General features: G+C 40.1%; 1 protein-coding gene across 1 annotated transcript; it reads left to right on the forward strand.

The window, feature by feature from the left end:
- The first annotated feature begins 687 nt into the window (after nt 1-687).
- Nucleotides 688-14,029, forward strand: tubg1 (tubulin, gamma 1). The gene is made up of 11 exons (XM_028454841.1): nt 688-862; nt 3,224-3,336; nt 5,170-5,337; nt 5,426-5,494; nt 7,144-7,223; nt 7,304-7,430; nt 8,743-8,829; nt 11,667-11,816; nt 11,892-12,044; nt 12,121-12,282; nt 13,407-14,029. The coding sequence occupies exons 1-11, from the start codon at nt 814-816 to the stop codon at nt 13,602-13,604; spliced, it is 1,356 nt and encodes a 451-aa protein (XP_028310642.1). The 5' UTR covers nt 688-813; the 3' UTR covers nt 13,605-14,029.
- Nucleotides 14,030-15,463: the final 1,434 nt, after the last annotated feature.

A 15,463-nucleotide genomic window follows, 5' to 3' on the forward strand; every position in this document is an offset into this window, starting at 1 on the left:
GCATACGTTTGTACGTGGTGGTTCTTGAAGCACTGACTCCAGCTACGGTCCACTCTTTGTGAATCTCCCCCACATTTTTGAATGGGTTTTGTTTCACAATCCTCTCCAGGGTGTGGTTATCCCTATTGCTTGTACACTTTTTTCTACCACATCTTTTCCTTCCCTTCACCTCTCTATTAATGTGCTTGGACACAGAGCTCTGTGAACAGTCAGCCTCTTTAGCGATGACCTTTTGTGTCTTGCCCTCCTTGTGCAAGGTGTCAATGGTCGTCTTTTGGACAACTGTCAGGTCAGCAGTTTTCCCCATGTTGTGTAGCCTACAGAACTAGACTGGAGACCATTTAAAGGCACCTGGTGTCTTCAATATTGCACCTCTCCACAATATTCGAATTTTCTGAGATACTGAAATTGGGGTTTTCATTAGTTGTCAGTTATAATCATCAACATTAAAATAAATAAACACTTGAAATATGTCAGTCTGTGTGAAATGAAGGTATACATTATACAAGTTTAACTTTTTGAATGGAATTACTGAAATAAATCAACGTTTTCATGATATTCTAAATTTCATGACCAGCACCTGTAAGTGTGAGCTTCAGTAACCCCTGGTTACCACCCCTGACCAGAAGGAGCAGCATACAGCGTTGTGCTCCTCGTGCTGTGCTCCACACTAATGGCAGAAGAAGCCTCGCGCTTCACATCAGCACCAAAGCGGGAAGAAGCGGAGCTGACGGAGCGGATCTGCTGTTGTGTGTTCTCTCTGCACTGATAGCAGGCAGCTGGCTGAGGAATACCTTATACCACCGCCTCGATATGCCGCGGGAAATTATTACCCTCCAGCTCGGACAATGTGGAAACCAAAGTACGTGGAAACTAGAATGTTTATCCTCCTTTAGCTTTGTTATTGTTGTTTGCTGATGCGGTACTAAGGCTAGCTTGCTATGTTGGTGTCCGAATGTGTCTGTTGACACAAGGTAGAGCTACTCAGAGGTGAATTATGTTTTACTAATACACATTAGTTAAAAACATATGTATAGTTATACCCCCAATCTCCCCCATACACACACACACACACATAAACTAGCAGAAAGTACACGAGCTAAAGTTATTAGTTAACGTCAGGTGTTCTCGTTCAACTTGTGTCCGGTTTATCTGCTGATCATTGCTCATCATTAGAGATGGGATTTATGGAAGGGAGCAGAATCTTGTTGATCAATTCCTTTCAAAGAGCTGTTCAAACGACTGGCTCATTTTTATATTTATGTATAAGAAGCCAGCTCAGAACCCATTTTAGCTGGGAAATATTCACTGGGAGGAATGATAATGTCAGATTTAGCTCAGGATTATTCAAATTTAAAGATCCCACCAATATGTATTCTATTGGTGGGATGTTGGAGTTTTAATTATTTAGAAATATAGATTATAATTTCCTTTGACATGTGTGGACTAGTTCTGTACTGCTAGTTTGTGTACATATAACACACCTGAATGATTTTAGTGCAAATTCTAGATGAAAAAAACATTTCACACAAGAATATTTCGATAGAAAATCTCAATACCTTTTCTCTAATATTTAAAAAAATAAATAAAATGAAACTATAATAGAAGAAACAAGGCATGGGAGGTGTTTCCATTCTGTGATTTGAATAGCCTTTGGGATGTGAATCTTTTGGTGTCTCACGATTCGATTCCGATTCTTAGGGTCACAAATCGATTCTCGATTCAAACAATTTTTGATTCAAAAATTGTTCCAATGCATAGTGTGTTAAGGCAAATTATGGCATAAAAACAGTACAGTTTGTATAAGAACATTTTAGATAAACTGATTACAATGATGTAATCACACAAAGGCAAACTTAAGACAAAAACATTTATTCATGCTAAACAAATAAACAGACACACACACACACACTACTCCTTTTGATTTATATATGCCTTTGTCCTGTACTTTGCTGCACCCAGTTCATTCAGTTAAAAACATTCATATCCCAGCCTTCTCCACTCTCCTCTGGTGTTCCCCAAGGCTCTGTCCTTGTTTCAACCGTCTTTATCATCTATCTTCTCCCCCTCGGCCATATATTCCAGAAACACAACATTTATTTTCACTGCTATGTGGACGACACCCAGCTCTACTTCTCCACCAAACCCACCTCCCTCTGTTATTGTCTATAGTAAATCAAATCCAACTTTCTCAAACTCAACAGTGATGAAACTAAGGTTCTCCTCATTGTTTCCAAATCCACTCTCAGAAAAGCAAACGGCTTCAGCATTACCATCGACAACTCTTCCGTCTCCCCCTCCCCTCAGGTCAAGACTCTGTCATTCCAAACCCACATCAGTAACATCACTCGGTCTGCATACTTCCATCTTCGAAACATCAACCACCCCCGTCCCCCCCTCACCCCTCCCAGCACTGCCATCCTGGTCCACTCACTGGTCACCTCCCATCTGGATTACTGTAACTCCCTTCTCTCTGGTCTCCCCTAAGGTCCCTACATAAACTCCAACTGGTTCAGAATGCTGCAGCCCGGATCATTACCTTTCATCCCCCACATCACCCCTGTTCTCCAGCAACTCCACTGGCTCCCAATCACACACCGCATTGTCTACAAAACTCTCCTCCGAACCTTCAAGGCCCTCCATAACCTCACCCCTCCGTACCTCACTGGGCTCCTCCACATAAACACACCCTATCGGACCCTCAGATCATCTTCCTCCCTCAGCCTCTTCATCCCTCCTGCCCGCATGACCACCATGGGGTCCAGAGCCTACAGCCGCTCTGCCCCCCACCTTTGGAACTCCCTCCCATCTGACACCCACAACATTGACTCTCTGACCATCTTCAAATCCTGTTTCAAAACCCACCTGTTTAAACAAGACTACTCACTCTGATTTCCATCCATTTCACTGCAAAACTTCTGTTTCAAAATCTTTGATGTAAAACTTTGTATTTCCCCCTTTTTAAGTATCTAATTTTTGTTTTATATCATTTGTTTTTAAAACTGCTTGAGGCTGCTTTGTAATTCTATGTTTTATATTCTAATTTTTTAACTCTGCCTATAAGGTGTCCCACTGTCCTTGGGTTTTTTGAAAGGCGCCCATAAATAAAATGTATTATTATTATTATTACCAGCGAAGCAGACACAAGTCATTCACCACTTAAAATGGTTACTGGTTGAAGACCTTATCATCATTACTATACTAGCTCTTTTTGTGTTTGCAGTTGGGTTCGAGTTCTGGAAGCAGCTGTGTGCAGAGCATGGCATCAGTCCAGAGGGCATCGTAGAGGAATTTGCCACCGAAGGAACTGACAGGAAAGACGTGTTCTTTTATCAGGTAACCAAAGTAGATTGGGTTACATTTGGATTTTATTCACATCATTGCAAGAACTAAAGGTACACCTGTCTGAATGGATAGGAAGAGGACAGGTGTGTATGGAAACAGCTCATCAAGAATTAACATAACTTCAGGAGTTCCTGTAGTCAACAAACAGTTAATAGTTTCACATAAATGACTATACTAATCAGATATCTAATCTTCAGTTGAAACAATTAAAGGCAGGGTAGGTAATTTTCTCCAGATACACTTTGTAAGTTTTTGGTTGAAAATTTCTTTATGTCCTGACAGAAAATAAGATCTTATGTGCTCTGAAAAAGGAACAAAGAAAATCAGTCATCTGTAGCAGCTGTAAACCTGTGAAAACTTTGACCAATGAAAAAAGACTGTTCCTTTTTTTCTTTTTTAACCAATCACATCTCCCTGACTCCTCGCGTGCACCAGCCTCGGAGAATGCTACATTCAAAATCATGCTGGCTTTAGAAAATAATTATCCTGCCTTTAAGTAGGTTTCATGTCTTATTACCAAAAAGACAATGCAGGGTTAAATTTGCTGATGTAAAATGTCAAACGAGCACATTAACAAACTGCACGTGTGAGTAGGGATGTATATTGATAAAGATTTAGCGATTCTGATGCTTTAAGTACAGAAAATAATACAACTTGCTTGTTTAAAATAAATCAGGTTTATTAACATAAATCTTAATTATTCACCACTGAGAATAAACAATACCGAAACGAGTCCTCAATAAACAAATAAACGATACTCAAATGAGTAAAATGAGTCCACAAGTCAAGTGGCTTAGGATGATAAATGAAACTAATTTACATCATTATCTCAGTTGTTTAGCCAGTTGTTTAATTTGACCTGCTGTGCTAGTGCTAGCAGTGGTGCTGCTAAGTGCTTGAGTATAATGCCGTGTTGTGTGGCCAAATGTTTGGACACAGTGGTTGTGTTACCGCCTTTGGTGCATAGAGCTCTCTTGCAGTAATTACAGGTGACGATGCCCGAGGAGTCGTCCTTCTTTGTGAAATGCAGCAAGACTTTAGATTGTTTTTGCCGGGACAACATTTCTCCACAGTGCATCGCTTGTAGCAGCTCAGCTCCTCTCCTCTGCAGCAGCTTGTGTGTGTGTGAAGTCATCGCAAATTTGCAAGTGGAGTGCGTTTGTTTACAGTGGTGGCGCAGCCCGGGAAGAGTCGTTAGTGGAATCGTGAAGGGAATTGTTTGACGAAGAACCAGTTCCCAAACAAACCCGGTTAACGATGCGCATACCTACGTGTGAGTGAGTTCTGTAGTGTGGCTTGTTTAGAGGAAGGTCTGGATTAGGACACGCTCAGAAATCCATCTAACTGTGCTTTTCATGCTGTTCTGAGAAGTAGCAAAAGCAGTGACTCCTAAAATGACTATTTTAATAAATAATAAGCTATAAAATAAAAATATATCAAGAAAGGCGATATCATAATTTTCTATATCGCCAAAACAGAAATATATCTCGACTTTCGATACATTGCCCAGGACTGGTGTAAAAGCTTAGTGTTTATTATTCAAATTATTTGATATTAATATTTTTACTGCAAATGTATAGCGGCTCCAAATATCAGTTATTGGCCTCCTTGACTACTATTAATCAGTATCGGCCCTGAAAAAACCACACCAGTCTATCACTAGACTACACTATCTAATTATGTATGGGTAACTTGTGTCATGGTGGTCCACATGAGTCACTTCCTTGTCCTCATCAGTCTGCTCAGTCAAAGGCAGTAATATTTCCTACCATTAGATGTCAGTCTTGCTGCACAAAGCTCAAAGGCCTTTTTGTTTCTCCACAGGCTGATGATGAGCACTACATCCCTCGTGCAGTTCTCCTAGATTTGGAGCCTCGTGTCATCCACTCCATCCTCAACTCTCCTTATGCAAACCTTTACAACCCTGAGAACATCTACCTGTCTGAGCATGGCGGCGGCGCTGGGAACAACTGGGCAAGCGGGTACTCGCAGGTACTACACTACCTCCATCAAATCAGCAGATATTCTGTTATAGACATTTAAGTTTTACTACGCTTTTTTTTTTTTTTTTTACCTACAGGGGAAAAAGATTCAAGAGGACATCTTTGACATCATTGACCGAGAGGCAGATGGCAGCGACAGCCTGGAGGTAAACTCGCATTTTTTTTTAATCTAAGAAACTGATTACGTTAAAGAAATCAGCTTGTTTATCATCTGTTTATGTTGTGACTGTTGTGCACACGTACAATGCATTGGCGAAAGTCCATTCAGCAATATATTGCAATATTTCACCTCGCAATAATCGTATCAATCCAAAAAATTTCCAAATCAATTATTTTTAATCGTGTTTTTTACATTCTATGATTTTATCAGCTATTAAATATTGTTTTACAAGTATGTCATTAACTGGTGTGAACACGCACAAATCAATAGAATCGCTCTATAAAAATGTCTTATAATTTTTTGATACAAAGCCAATGTCCTTCCATATTTGTAATATAAAAAATAAAAAAGAAACGAATCTATTGAGCTTAGAGAATTTTAAACATTTTAAATATGCCTATTTTGTTTACAAGTGTTAAAAGGATTAGCGCCACCTCCCCTGTTGGACTTGTTTAAACCAAAGGCTCACAGTGGTGCTGGGACACGGGCCTCCTCAAGAGGTGACTGTGAGGTGCCTTTCAGAAGAACAGCCTTTGGACAAAATGCTCTGTCTGTGAAGGCCTGTAAATGATGGAACAGTCTCCCCCTCACTGTCAGGGAATGTCCTACATTTCCTGTATTTAAAACCAAACTCAAAGTGTTGCATAAAGCAAATCAGTCTTGTGACCATTACTGTATGTGACTCTTCTTTTACTTTTGTTGTACTTATTCACTTGTGTTACAGTGTTTGTTGTATTTTCTGTATTTCTTTCATCTGCCGAGGGTCTACGGATATAAATTAGCCTTGTGGCTATAATCCAGCATGCTTACGTGTTTTTGTTGTTTCAATGCAGATGTTCATTAATGTGCATTGTCCCTATCAAATAAAAAAAATAAAATATATAAACTACCATTTACTTATTCTCGCAATTTTAACAAAAAATTTAAAACAGTGTATTTCATACCATTTTCTACTACTAAATCACCAGTGAAGATGAAAATTGTAATTGATATTGCGATGTACACCGTATTGTTCAGTATCGGTATATATCGTATTGTGGCATGCAAATCGTGTATCATATCAACGGATTCATGGTCATGCACACCCCTAATGGTGATGCTCAAACAATATAGTGTGTAGCCGTAACTGCAACACAGAATACTTGACTTCACTCAGATATGATTGGTATCAGTTGTAACGGAGCGCACATGCAAATAAGTGAATCGAATCAAGAAGCTCAAACCGTACCAGAGCCGAGCTTCATTATTCTGAGCCTGAATTTTCCACAGCTTACAGCCTCCCATAAAATAACACTCTTGTGTTTCCCCTCTGAGGTCTACACTTTCTGCTACTCATTCCCATTATGAGCCCACATTATTATTTAGCAGTGTGTAATGGTAGGAGAGGAAGGTGGGCATGTGTATGTTGGCAGGGTGGGGCGTGTAGAATGTCTGGTGATAATAGCTGGGCGAGCGCTGGAAGGCAGGTATTACAGGCCGTGTTGAGGAGGATGAGGGAGCCTCTTTGCGAGGTGGGGCCACATGAACATTTATATAACCGCCCTCCCACACACAGTCGGCTTTCTGCATGTGTGGAGTTTTAACGCACACACGTGGCACACTGTAGGTAATAAGTAAGCCCTTGTCCTTTTGCAGGGATTTGTCCTGTGCCATTCTATTGCTGGGGGGACAGGATCCGGCCTTGGATCTTATCTACTGGAGAAACTCAACGACAGGTTGACAAAACACAAACACACACACACTCCAACTGTTCTCCTTCATACGACATGTGAGTGACGTATCCTCTGCCCTGCAGGTACCCAAAGAAGCTGGTACAGACTTATTCGGTGTTCCCAAACCAGGACGAGATGAGTGATGTGGTCGTTCAGCCGTACAACTCTCTGCTGACGCTCAAGAGGCTCACCCAGAACGCTGACTGCGTGGTGAGCCTCTTAAGAACACACCCTGTATATTACCACCACGTGTTAGATTTGTAACATAGCCATGGCACTAAATAACCTCCCAAAAATTCCACAAAACTGCCATTTCACAAGCTCCAGTTTGCCTGTTTCAAGTTTGTAAAGTCACAAGTGGAACAGAGTGGTACGTTCTCCACTGAGGTGAAACAGGAAGTGAATTATTTAGAGTTTTAAGTGTTATTTTTTTAAATGTTTGGTCATGGAGCCAAAAACATAATGGTGTGAGACTGTTAAATTATGTAGAATCAATTTTCTTTGATGTTTATTTAGAGCTTCTAACTCCTGCGAGTGCATTTGCCAAACTCAGTTATGTTGCAATTAAGTGACACAAGAAACTCTTTTAGCTTTGTTAATTACACTCGCACTTAATTCATTTTTTAACTTTTCAAAGCTACTATGAACAAATAGTAAAATTGCTGTTTTATATCAACACTGTTGACGATCGGGGGATGGATTACTTTTTGTCTGATTATTTTTTTTACATTATGAGATGTCATGTTAAAGACAAAATACATCATCTTGTTTCAATCAATAGAATGAAACTACAATTTTTAACACTCCTTACACATCGTTATACCTTCACAAACGCTTTTAGCTGTCATTTTTTTTATTGCGGTATTTCTTGAATCTACCTTAATCTCATTATAAGCACACGTGTCTCTCTCTCTCTCTTAATTCAGCCAGTGCACATCAAATCAAATCAAATCAAGGCAGTAATGGCAAAAAAAAGACAGAAATAAAAGTAGAGGAGCTAGAAGTCAACCTATTAGTTTTAGTTTTTTTAATGTAGTTGCATGATTTAGAAACGCACACATAAAACATCTACTTTGTCTATTGTAGTAATTTTTACTTTGTTTTATTTAAGTCAAATGTCTGATGGATGTGTGCACTTGCAATAGTTATTGTCAAAGAATAATAATTTGTGTTAGTCTAAGAAGTAGTGCTAAACTAATGGTGTTTTATTGTGGGACCTGCTTATGTTGATGAAATTAGCTGAAGGCCTAATAGATTGTGCCTGAGAAATGGCCTCCTGTTACTACTGTACAGTGTGTCTTTTATGTGGAGCTTGGTAACAACAGCGCACTGTGTGGCTTCTGAAGAGGTGCTTTAACTGCGGTCATCATTGTGATGCCCCCCCCCAACCACCAACCACTTTTCCTGTAACATACCAGCAGTGCATTGGCTCTCACCATGCTGTGGTCCTGAAGGCCATTTACTCCATTATTGTTTCCTCTCTAATCATTGCTCTGTCCATCCGTGTGTGATTGTGTGTCAGGTGGTGTTGGATAACACGGCTCTGAACCGCATCGCCACAGACAGGCTGCACATCCAGAACCCTTCGTTCTCACAGATCAATCAACTGGTGAGTGACAGAAATGCCATCAACACAAACACAATGAATTCCTTCAAAAAGACCCAAAGTGGAACAATACCAGTTCTACAAACATCTGAGGTGTCAATTAACCAAGTACAAATACTTTTTCTGGTGTCTGTACTTTACTTGAGTATTTATTTTTTTAGGACTTTTCACTTTTACTCCTTACCTTTTTTAAACAAAATCTGTATTTTCTATTCTTTACATTTAAAAAAAAATTAGCTCGTTACTTCAAAGATGACGCCACGATGTAAAAAGATGCAAAATGTTGGTGGTTTGAGCTTTTTCTGTTAGTTTTATGGTTAATAAATTGTTAAACTCTGTTAAAGAGTTTAATTGAGCATTTGCATTTTTTTTCTTAAAACATTTTAATCACATTCTATTTGAGTGCTAAATTCTCCAGGTGTTCCTAAAGGGTAACAGATTTAATTTATTTCCATGTACTAGTTTTCTACAAGTTCTTAATTTTGTTTAACTCAAAGTTGTTCTGGGTTTTATTAGGCATTTGCACTTTTTTTTTTCTTGAAACACTTCATTTATAAATTTGATTTATAATTATTTTTTTATTTATTTATTTTATTCAATTGTAGAATACTGTACATATTATGTTGAAGGTTAAAATTTACCAATTGGTTAATAATAAATGAAAAAGTTGTATCGGGACATCCCTATTAGAAACCACATCTTATTAGTGAAGGGACATTTGTTTCACTTTTTACTTAAAGGCACACCGTGGACTTTTTGACCCATATGAGTTATTTTAAATGATTCCTCAGGCCAATATACAACAGACAGTATCAATGCTCCGAGCGGGGCTTCCCTCTTGAAATACTGACTATGTAAGTTTGGAGGAGACGGACCGTCTTTCACCAGGTCATGTGACCTGGAGAACGTTTCACTTTACGGCAGTCGCGTGACCAGAGGCTCGGATATATTTAGTTGCCACGTGACGTCACAACATACGGGCATTTCTCGACCCGGTGCTGTTGCTGTGGGCAGCTGAAATGAGTTAGCCTCTGTTCACAGTCAAAAGAGCACAATATGGTAGTTTCGTGTTGGGTTAATGGGTGCACTAATCACCTGAAATGGGCCACCTCAGTACCCCGGCCGCCGCGCCAACCCTCGGCGAAGGGGGCCGACGACTGTGTCCATGTCGGACCCTGATTCACAGGAGGAAGACTCATCAGGACGAGGAAGTCTCATCAGGACGAGGAAGTTTCCTCCTTTTGGATTTTCTAAATAACTTCATGCTACGCACTCGCACAGATGCGACCAGATGAAATTTTCACTCGCACAAATAGTCACATATGCGACCAAGTTAGTTGCAGTCTCGAGCCCTGAAAATTCATAAGAAACAAAAAACCCAACAAGATCCACATGAACAAGCATTTAGCAACAGTGGGAAGAAACAACTCCCTTTTAACAGGAAGAAATCTTCAGCAGAACCAGGTTCAGAGGTGGCAGCCATCTGCGTTGACTGGTTGGGGTTAGTGGACAGAAGGATCAACAGAGCAGAATAGAGAGATAGAACATCAGTGTCTCAGACTAGTTGCGTCGTGAACCACAGATCAGGAACTGTTATCATCAGCTTCACAACACCTGAAACAGAGCAGAGAGAGAAGGGTGAGGAGAAGGCACTGAATGCAGAAATACATGGTGCATTATTATCAAGTCAGCCTGTCTTGGCCTTGGGCCTCACTCCCAGTGGCCTAGTCAACACTTATTATAAAGGTGATGAATCTCTTCCCCTTTATTGGCAAGCTAACAGCGACTACAAGGTCTGCAACCGTTCTCAGACGCGCCCATGTCCGCTCTATCGGTTAGGTTATGTTATGATTCATGTTTTAAATCAGTGGGCGTGCACTATAGCTGTTCCCACTCAACGTTCTTGAAGCCAAAATATGGCGCTTCGAGGTGTGTCCATCTCGCAAATTTGACGTCATTTTTAACCAGTCTGCGCTGTAGGATCCGGCGGGAGGAACCCTGGTAACGCGCCCCGCCCATTTAGTGTACGGCCCTGATTAGTTACACAGCCCAGCTACACCATGAACTTAAGTATTTTTCTCTCTGGAAATTCTACCAACGGCTTGTTCAGATCATTGGGGTTAGTCCAAAACCACGGTATATTTCAACTCAAATATCGAGTTTAATGGTGTCTCAGCTTTCCTTCACGACGTAAGTACTTATGCTATTCTCAAAGAGAGCTACACAAGATCCGCGGCTGTCAATCATTGTCATATGATGTAAAATACAGTTTTTCAACCTCAAATAACAAACTTTACAGAAAAATGAGCACTTGAACATAATGTAAGGTGATAATAACTAATGATCACAGCAGAATTAGGTTTGAAAAAAAATTGTGACAAGAATTTTAACTTTACAGTTTGACCAACATCCCATCCATTATCATTGAGGAGGTGGGGTTAATGACCTATACTGCAGCCAGTCAGTAGGGGGAGCTCTAAAAATAAAAGCTTCACCTCACTAAAATTAAAAATAGAATGCTCTTTAACTGTTCTTGTTTTTTTTAAATTGATTTTTATGTTATTGGTTTTGACTTCCAAAAGTCTTGGTCTAGTCTTAGTCTTGGATAGTGTGGTATTGAGTGACAATGCTAGTGTTACCGTTTGACAGATGCAGAGTGGTTAAAAAACAAACTTTTCCAATCTCGGTTTGACCATGTTTTTGTCTGTATTGCTGTGAATGGATGAATGATCAATACATACTCTATCACACTGTTTTATTTTTACATTGATCCATAAAATAACATAAAATATACAGAACCAAGATATGTTATTTGATGGTATTTCTGTTGTGGTGTTCAGGTTTCCACCATCATGTCAGCGAGCACAACAACCCTGCGTTACCCTGGATACATGAACAACGACCTCATTGGTCTGATCGCGTCACTCATCCCTACGCCTCGGCTTCACTTCCTAATGACGGGGTACACTCCCCTCACTACAGACCAGTCGGTGCGTCGTGCTCTCTACTATAGAAAGTTTACGGAGACTCAATATGAACTGTTAAACCACCATGTTGCATCTCAGGTTGCGAGTGTGAGGAAAACCACAGTGTTGGATGTGATGAGGAGACTTCTGCAGCCCAAAAATGTGATGGTGTCCACAGGGAGGGAGAGGCAGCCCAGCCACTGCTACATTGCCATCCTCAACATCATCCAGGGAGAGGTGGACCCCACGCAGGTACCAGCGGGCGGAGCTTTCCTTGTCTCTAACAGCTCAACATGCCCCGCCCACACTCACAGAGTTTCTGTTGCAGGTGCATAAAAGCCTCCAGAGGATCCGGGAACGTAAACTGGCCAGCTTCATCCCGTGGGGCCCGGCCAGCATTCAGGTGGCCTTGTCCAGGAAGTCTCCGTACCTGCCCTCTGCTCACAGAGTGAGCGGCCTCATGATGGCCAACCACACCAGCATCTCTAATGTAAGGGAACGCATCAGATCAGCCGGATCAGTTTAACATTAAAATGACTGCAATCATGTGATATAAGCACTAGGAAAACTGTGGCCCCCTGCAAATATTGTTGAGTTTCATTTACATTTACTTTGGGCCGAATTGGATGCTCAAAGGGCCAGTTTTGGCCCACGGGCCTTGAGTTTGACACATGTGACTTAGATGATCAATGATCCAGTGACCTACACCTGTCTCTGCTCCGCTTAAATTATAACTAAAGCATAATTTCTATTCCTACTGGAAAAAACTACACCAATTGTAAGAAAAGAGCATTTGGTAACACTTAAATAGAAGTTTTATACTTAAAGGCTGACATTACACTGACATTATTGATCATTAGTATGAAAGCTGTCATTTAGTGTTTGTTACACTAATGGTGCGTTCACACCGAACGCGACTGCAGTCACTTCAATCGCCCGTGATGAGTCGCTTGAATATAGTGGTGCTTTTTGGTCACTCCATCGCTCCAGTGACGTCATGACCAAGGAACAATTGTGCGTGTTTGTGTCTGCGCAGCTGGGTGACAGGGGAAAGAGAGGGCTGATCACTTCACTTATCGTTAATAGCGCCACTATTACGGTTAAAATGATCAACTTACAGGATGAGTTCACTCAGAATGTAGCCTTATTCAAGAAATTAACCACTTTAATTTTGCTCCGGTACATTTAGGAAGCCTCCCGCTGCCCGTCTCACTGTAGCAGGAGGGAGGGGCTGCTGCCTCTGCTCTATAGACAGTGAAGGCTGGGGGAGTTGTCGCTTGAAGTGGCTTGCAAAGTTCAAATTTTTCAACTTTGAGATAACTTGAGGTTGCGTCACTTACATTGATTTGAATGTAATTATCTTAACCCCACTGGATCCCTACACCTAACTCAAAAAATGCCAACATAGCTCCAAAAGTCATAATTTAGCAAAAGGTATAATTTAGCGAACAACACTTAATGACAGCCTTTATGTATAAAACTTCAAGTGTTACCGAGCATTCTATTCCTTTTATTAGCGTTACACAGTGACAGAACCTTTTATGAAAAACTTGTTGGCTTTCTGAAATTGGTAAGGACTGCGGTAGGTTAAACATCTCTTCTTTTTCCCTGTAGCTGTTTGAGCGCACATGCAGGCAGTACGACAAACTGAGGAAACGCGAAGCCTTCCTTGAGCAGTTCCGTAAGGAAGACATATTCAAGGACAACTTTGATGAGCTGGATAACTCTCGTGAGGTGGTGCAGCAGCTGATAGAGGAGTACAGCGCCGCCACACGCCACGACTACATCTCCTGGGGCACGCAGGAACAGTAAAAGGACCCATTGAACGCGTCTTTGCATCCGAACCTTCACAGGGATCGATACCTTATGTTGCGTTTCTTATTGGTTCTCATAAACAAGGTTTCCCCCTTGACTTGTTTTTGTCTAAAAAGGAATATTTATTGGATTACAGCATGTGATATTACTAGTGATTGTCATAATATTCACCAGAGAGAAATTAAAACTAAAGTTCAAATAAGATGATTTTTTTTTTTGCCACTATAAGTGCTGAGTGAAGTGAGTTTGATCATCTGTTTGTCTTCCAGTGAATCAACCTGCTGCCTTGTTTTGGTCCATGTTTTCCAAAAGACAGACTGCAAAACTTTAGTTTGTGTGGTTTATTTATATGGAAACATCCTCAGCGTACCCAAACACTGGTTTTAGTGGTAATTTGGGACGGACAGTGAGTTGTGTGGTGGTCAGTGATGGCTTTGTTGTATGATCTGCTGCCTTGCCATGGCTGTATTGGGGAATGTCGCACAGACATTGGGTTTCAGCCGAGTGTTTAAATCGCTGCTGGATGAACTACTTAAGACTAATGTTTATGCTGATGATGTAGCAGATCGCTTGCTTTAAAAGGTCATTTCTTGCCTGTAAAAATGCTTTAAAGCAGCTGTTTACTGACTTCCACAGTGTTGTGTTGCCTGACTTCCTTTGTCTCATGTTGCTTCATTTTAACGGACTGCTTGAGAATGATGAATAAACAGTTTTTCTACGATTCAGTGTTACATTAAAAAAAAAAAATGTTAGACTTTGAAAGGAGAATTCATTGATTGGTGCATCTGTATGATGGGCACAGGTTTGTCCTGTAGCAGAAACACTTTGCATTTACCATTAAGGGTAGAATGTGGGCGTGTTGAGGGTGGCATATTATGAGGTGTATTCACCTGCACTACTTTCTAGCTGTGCTGTGATTTGTAAAGGGAAAAGTGTGTTCACAGTTTTATAAATCAGAATTTTCTTGATGGAACACATTTTCAGATTTTTGACGTATGTTCACTTTTAGTGTAGATTCTACTCAATTGTTTTATAAATGAGGCCCCCAGCTGAGGTTATGGTTCATTACTGTGATTGTTGCAGCCACCAGTGTTAATTCTGACAGCAAATATTGATTTAGTTTTAGTCTTTTTGGCTAAAATACAATGTAGTTTATTGCAAAAGTTTTCCAATAGGAATATTTCAGTTTTAGTCAACTAAATGACATTAAGATTATAAAATGTGCAGGATGAGAGTTTAGGCTTTCCTCTTTTAAAGATTCAATTACAATTAATCAACCTGATATTAGATGGTATTAATGTCTGTAAATACACAGATTTGATGTGATCAATGCGCAAGACCACATGATCACATGACTTTGACTGGATTCTGTCCCATGTGATAAATAGTTTAGTTTTTTTATTAATTGACAAAAACAAATATATTTTGATATAAAATAAGTAGTTACAATTCCAGTGAGATTCATTTTGTCTTTTTGAAAAGTATGTTAAGTTGAGGTGTTTATTCAGACAAAGTTTTTTAGGAATTTTTTTCTCCTGACGTGTTTCGACTCAACTGCCAGTCATCGCCTTTGATGGTTCCCTTTGAAGTTTCAATTGACTGACATGTAATAGTTCCAGCACGATTCATTTTGTCTTTTTTAACAGTACGTTAAGTTGAGGTTTTGTTTGAATATATTCAAAGTTTTTCAGGAAAAAAAGAAAATTAAACTTGCTGAAACTATTACATGGAAGTCAATTGAAACTTCAAAGGAAATCAGCAGAACTCCTGACGAAGACAGTCGAAACATGTCGGAGATTTAAAAAAAAAAAAAACATTTCCTAAGAAACCTCAACTTAAAGGTAGGGTCGGTAACT

The sequence above is a fragment of the Gouania willdenowi genome, chromosome 8, assembly GCF_900634775.1.
Source record: "Gouania willdenowi chromosome 8, fGouWil2.1, whole genome shotgun sequence".
NCBI lineage: Eukaryota > Metazoa > Chordata > Actinopteri > Blenniiformes > Gobiesocidae > Gouania > Gouania willdenowi.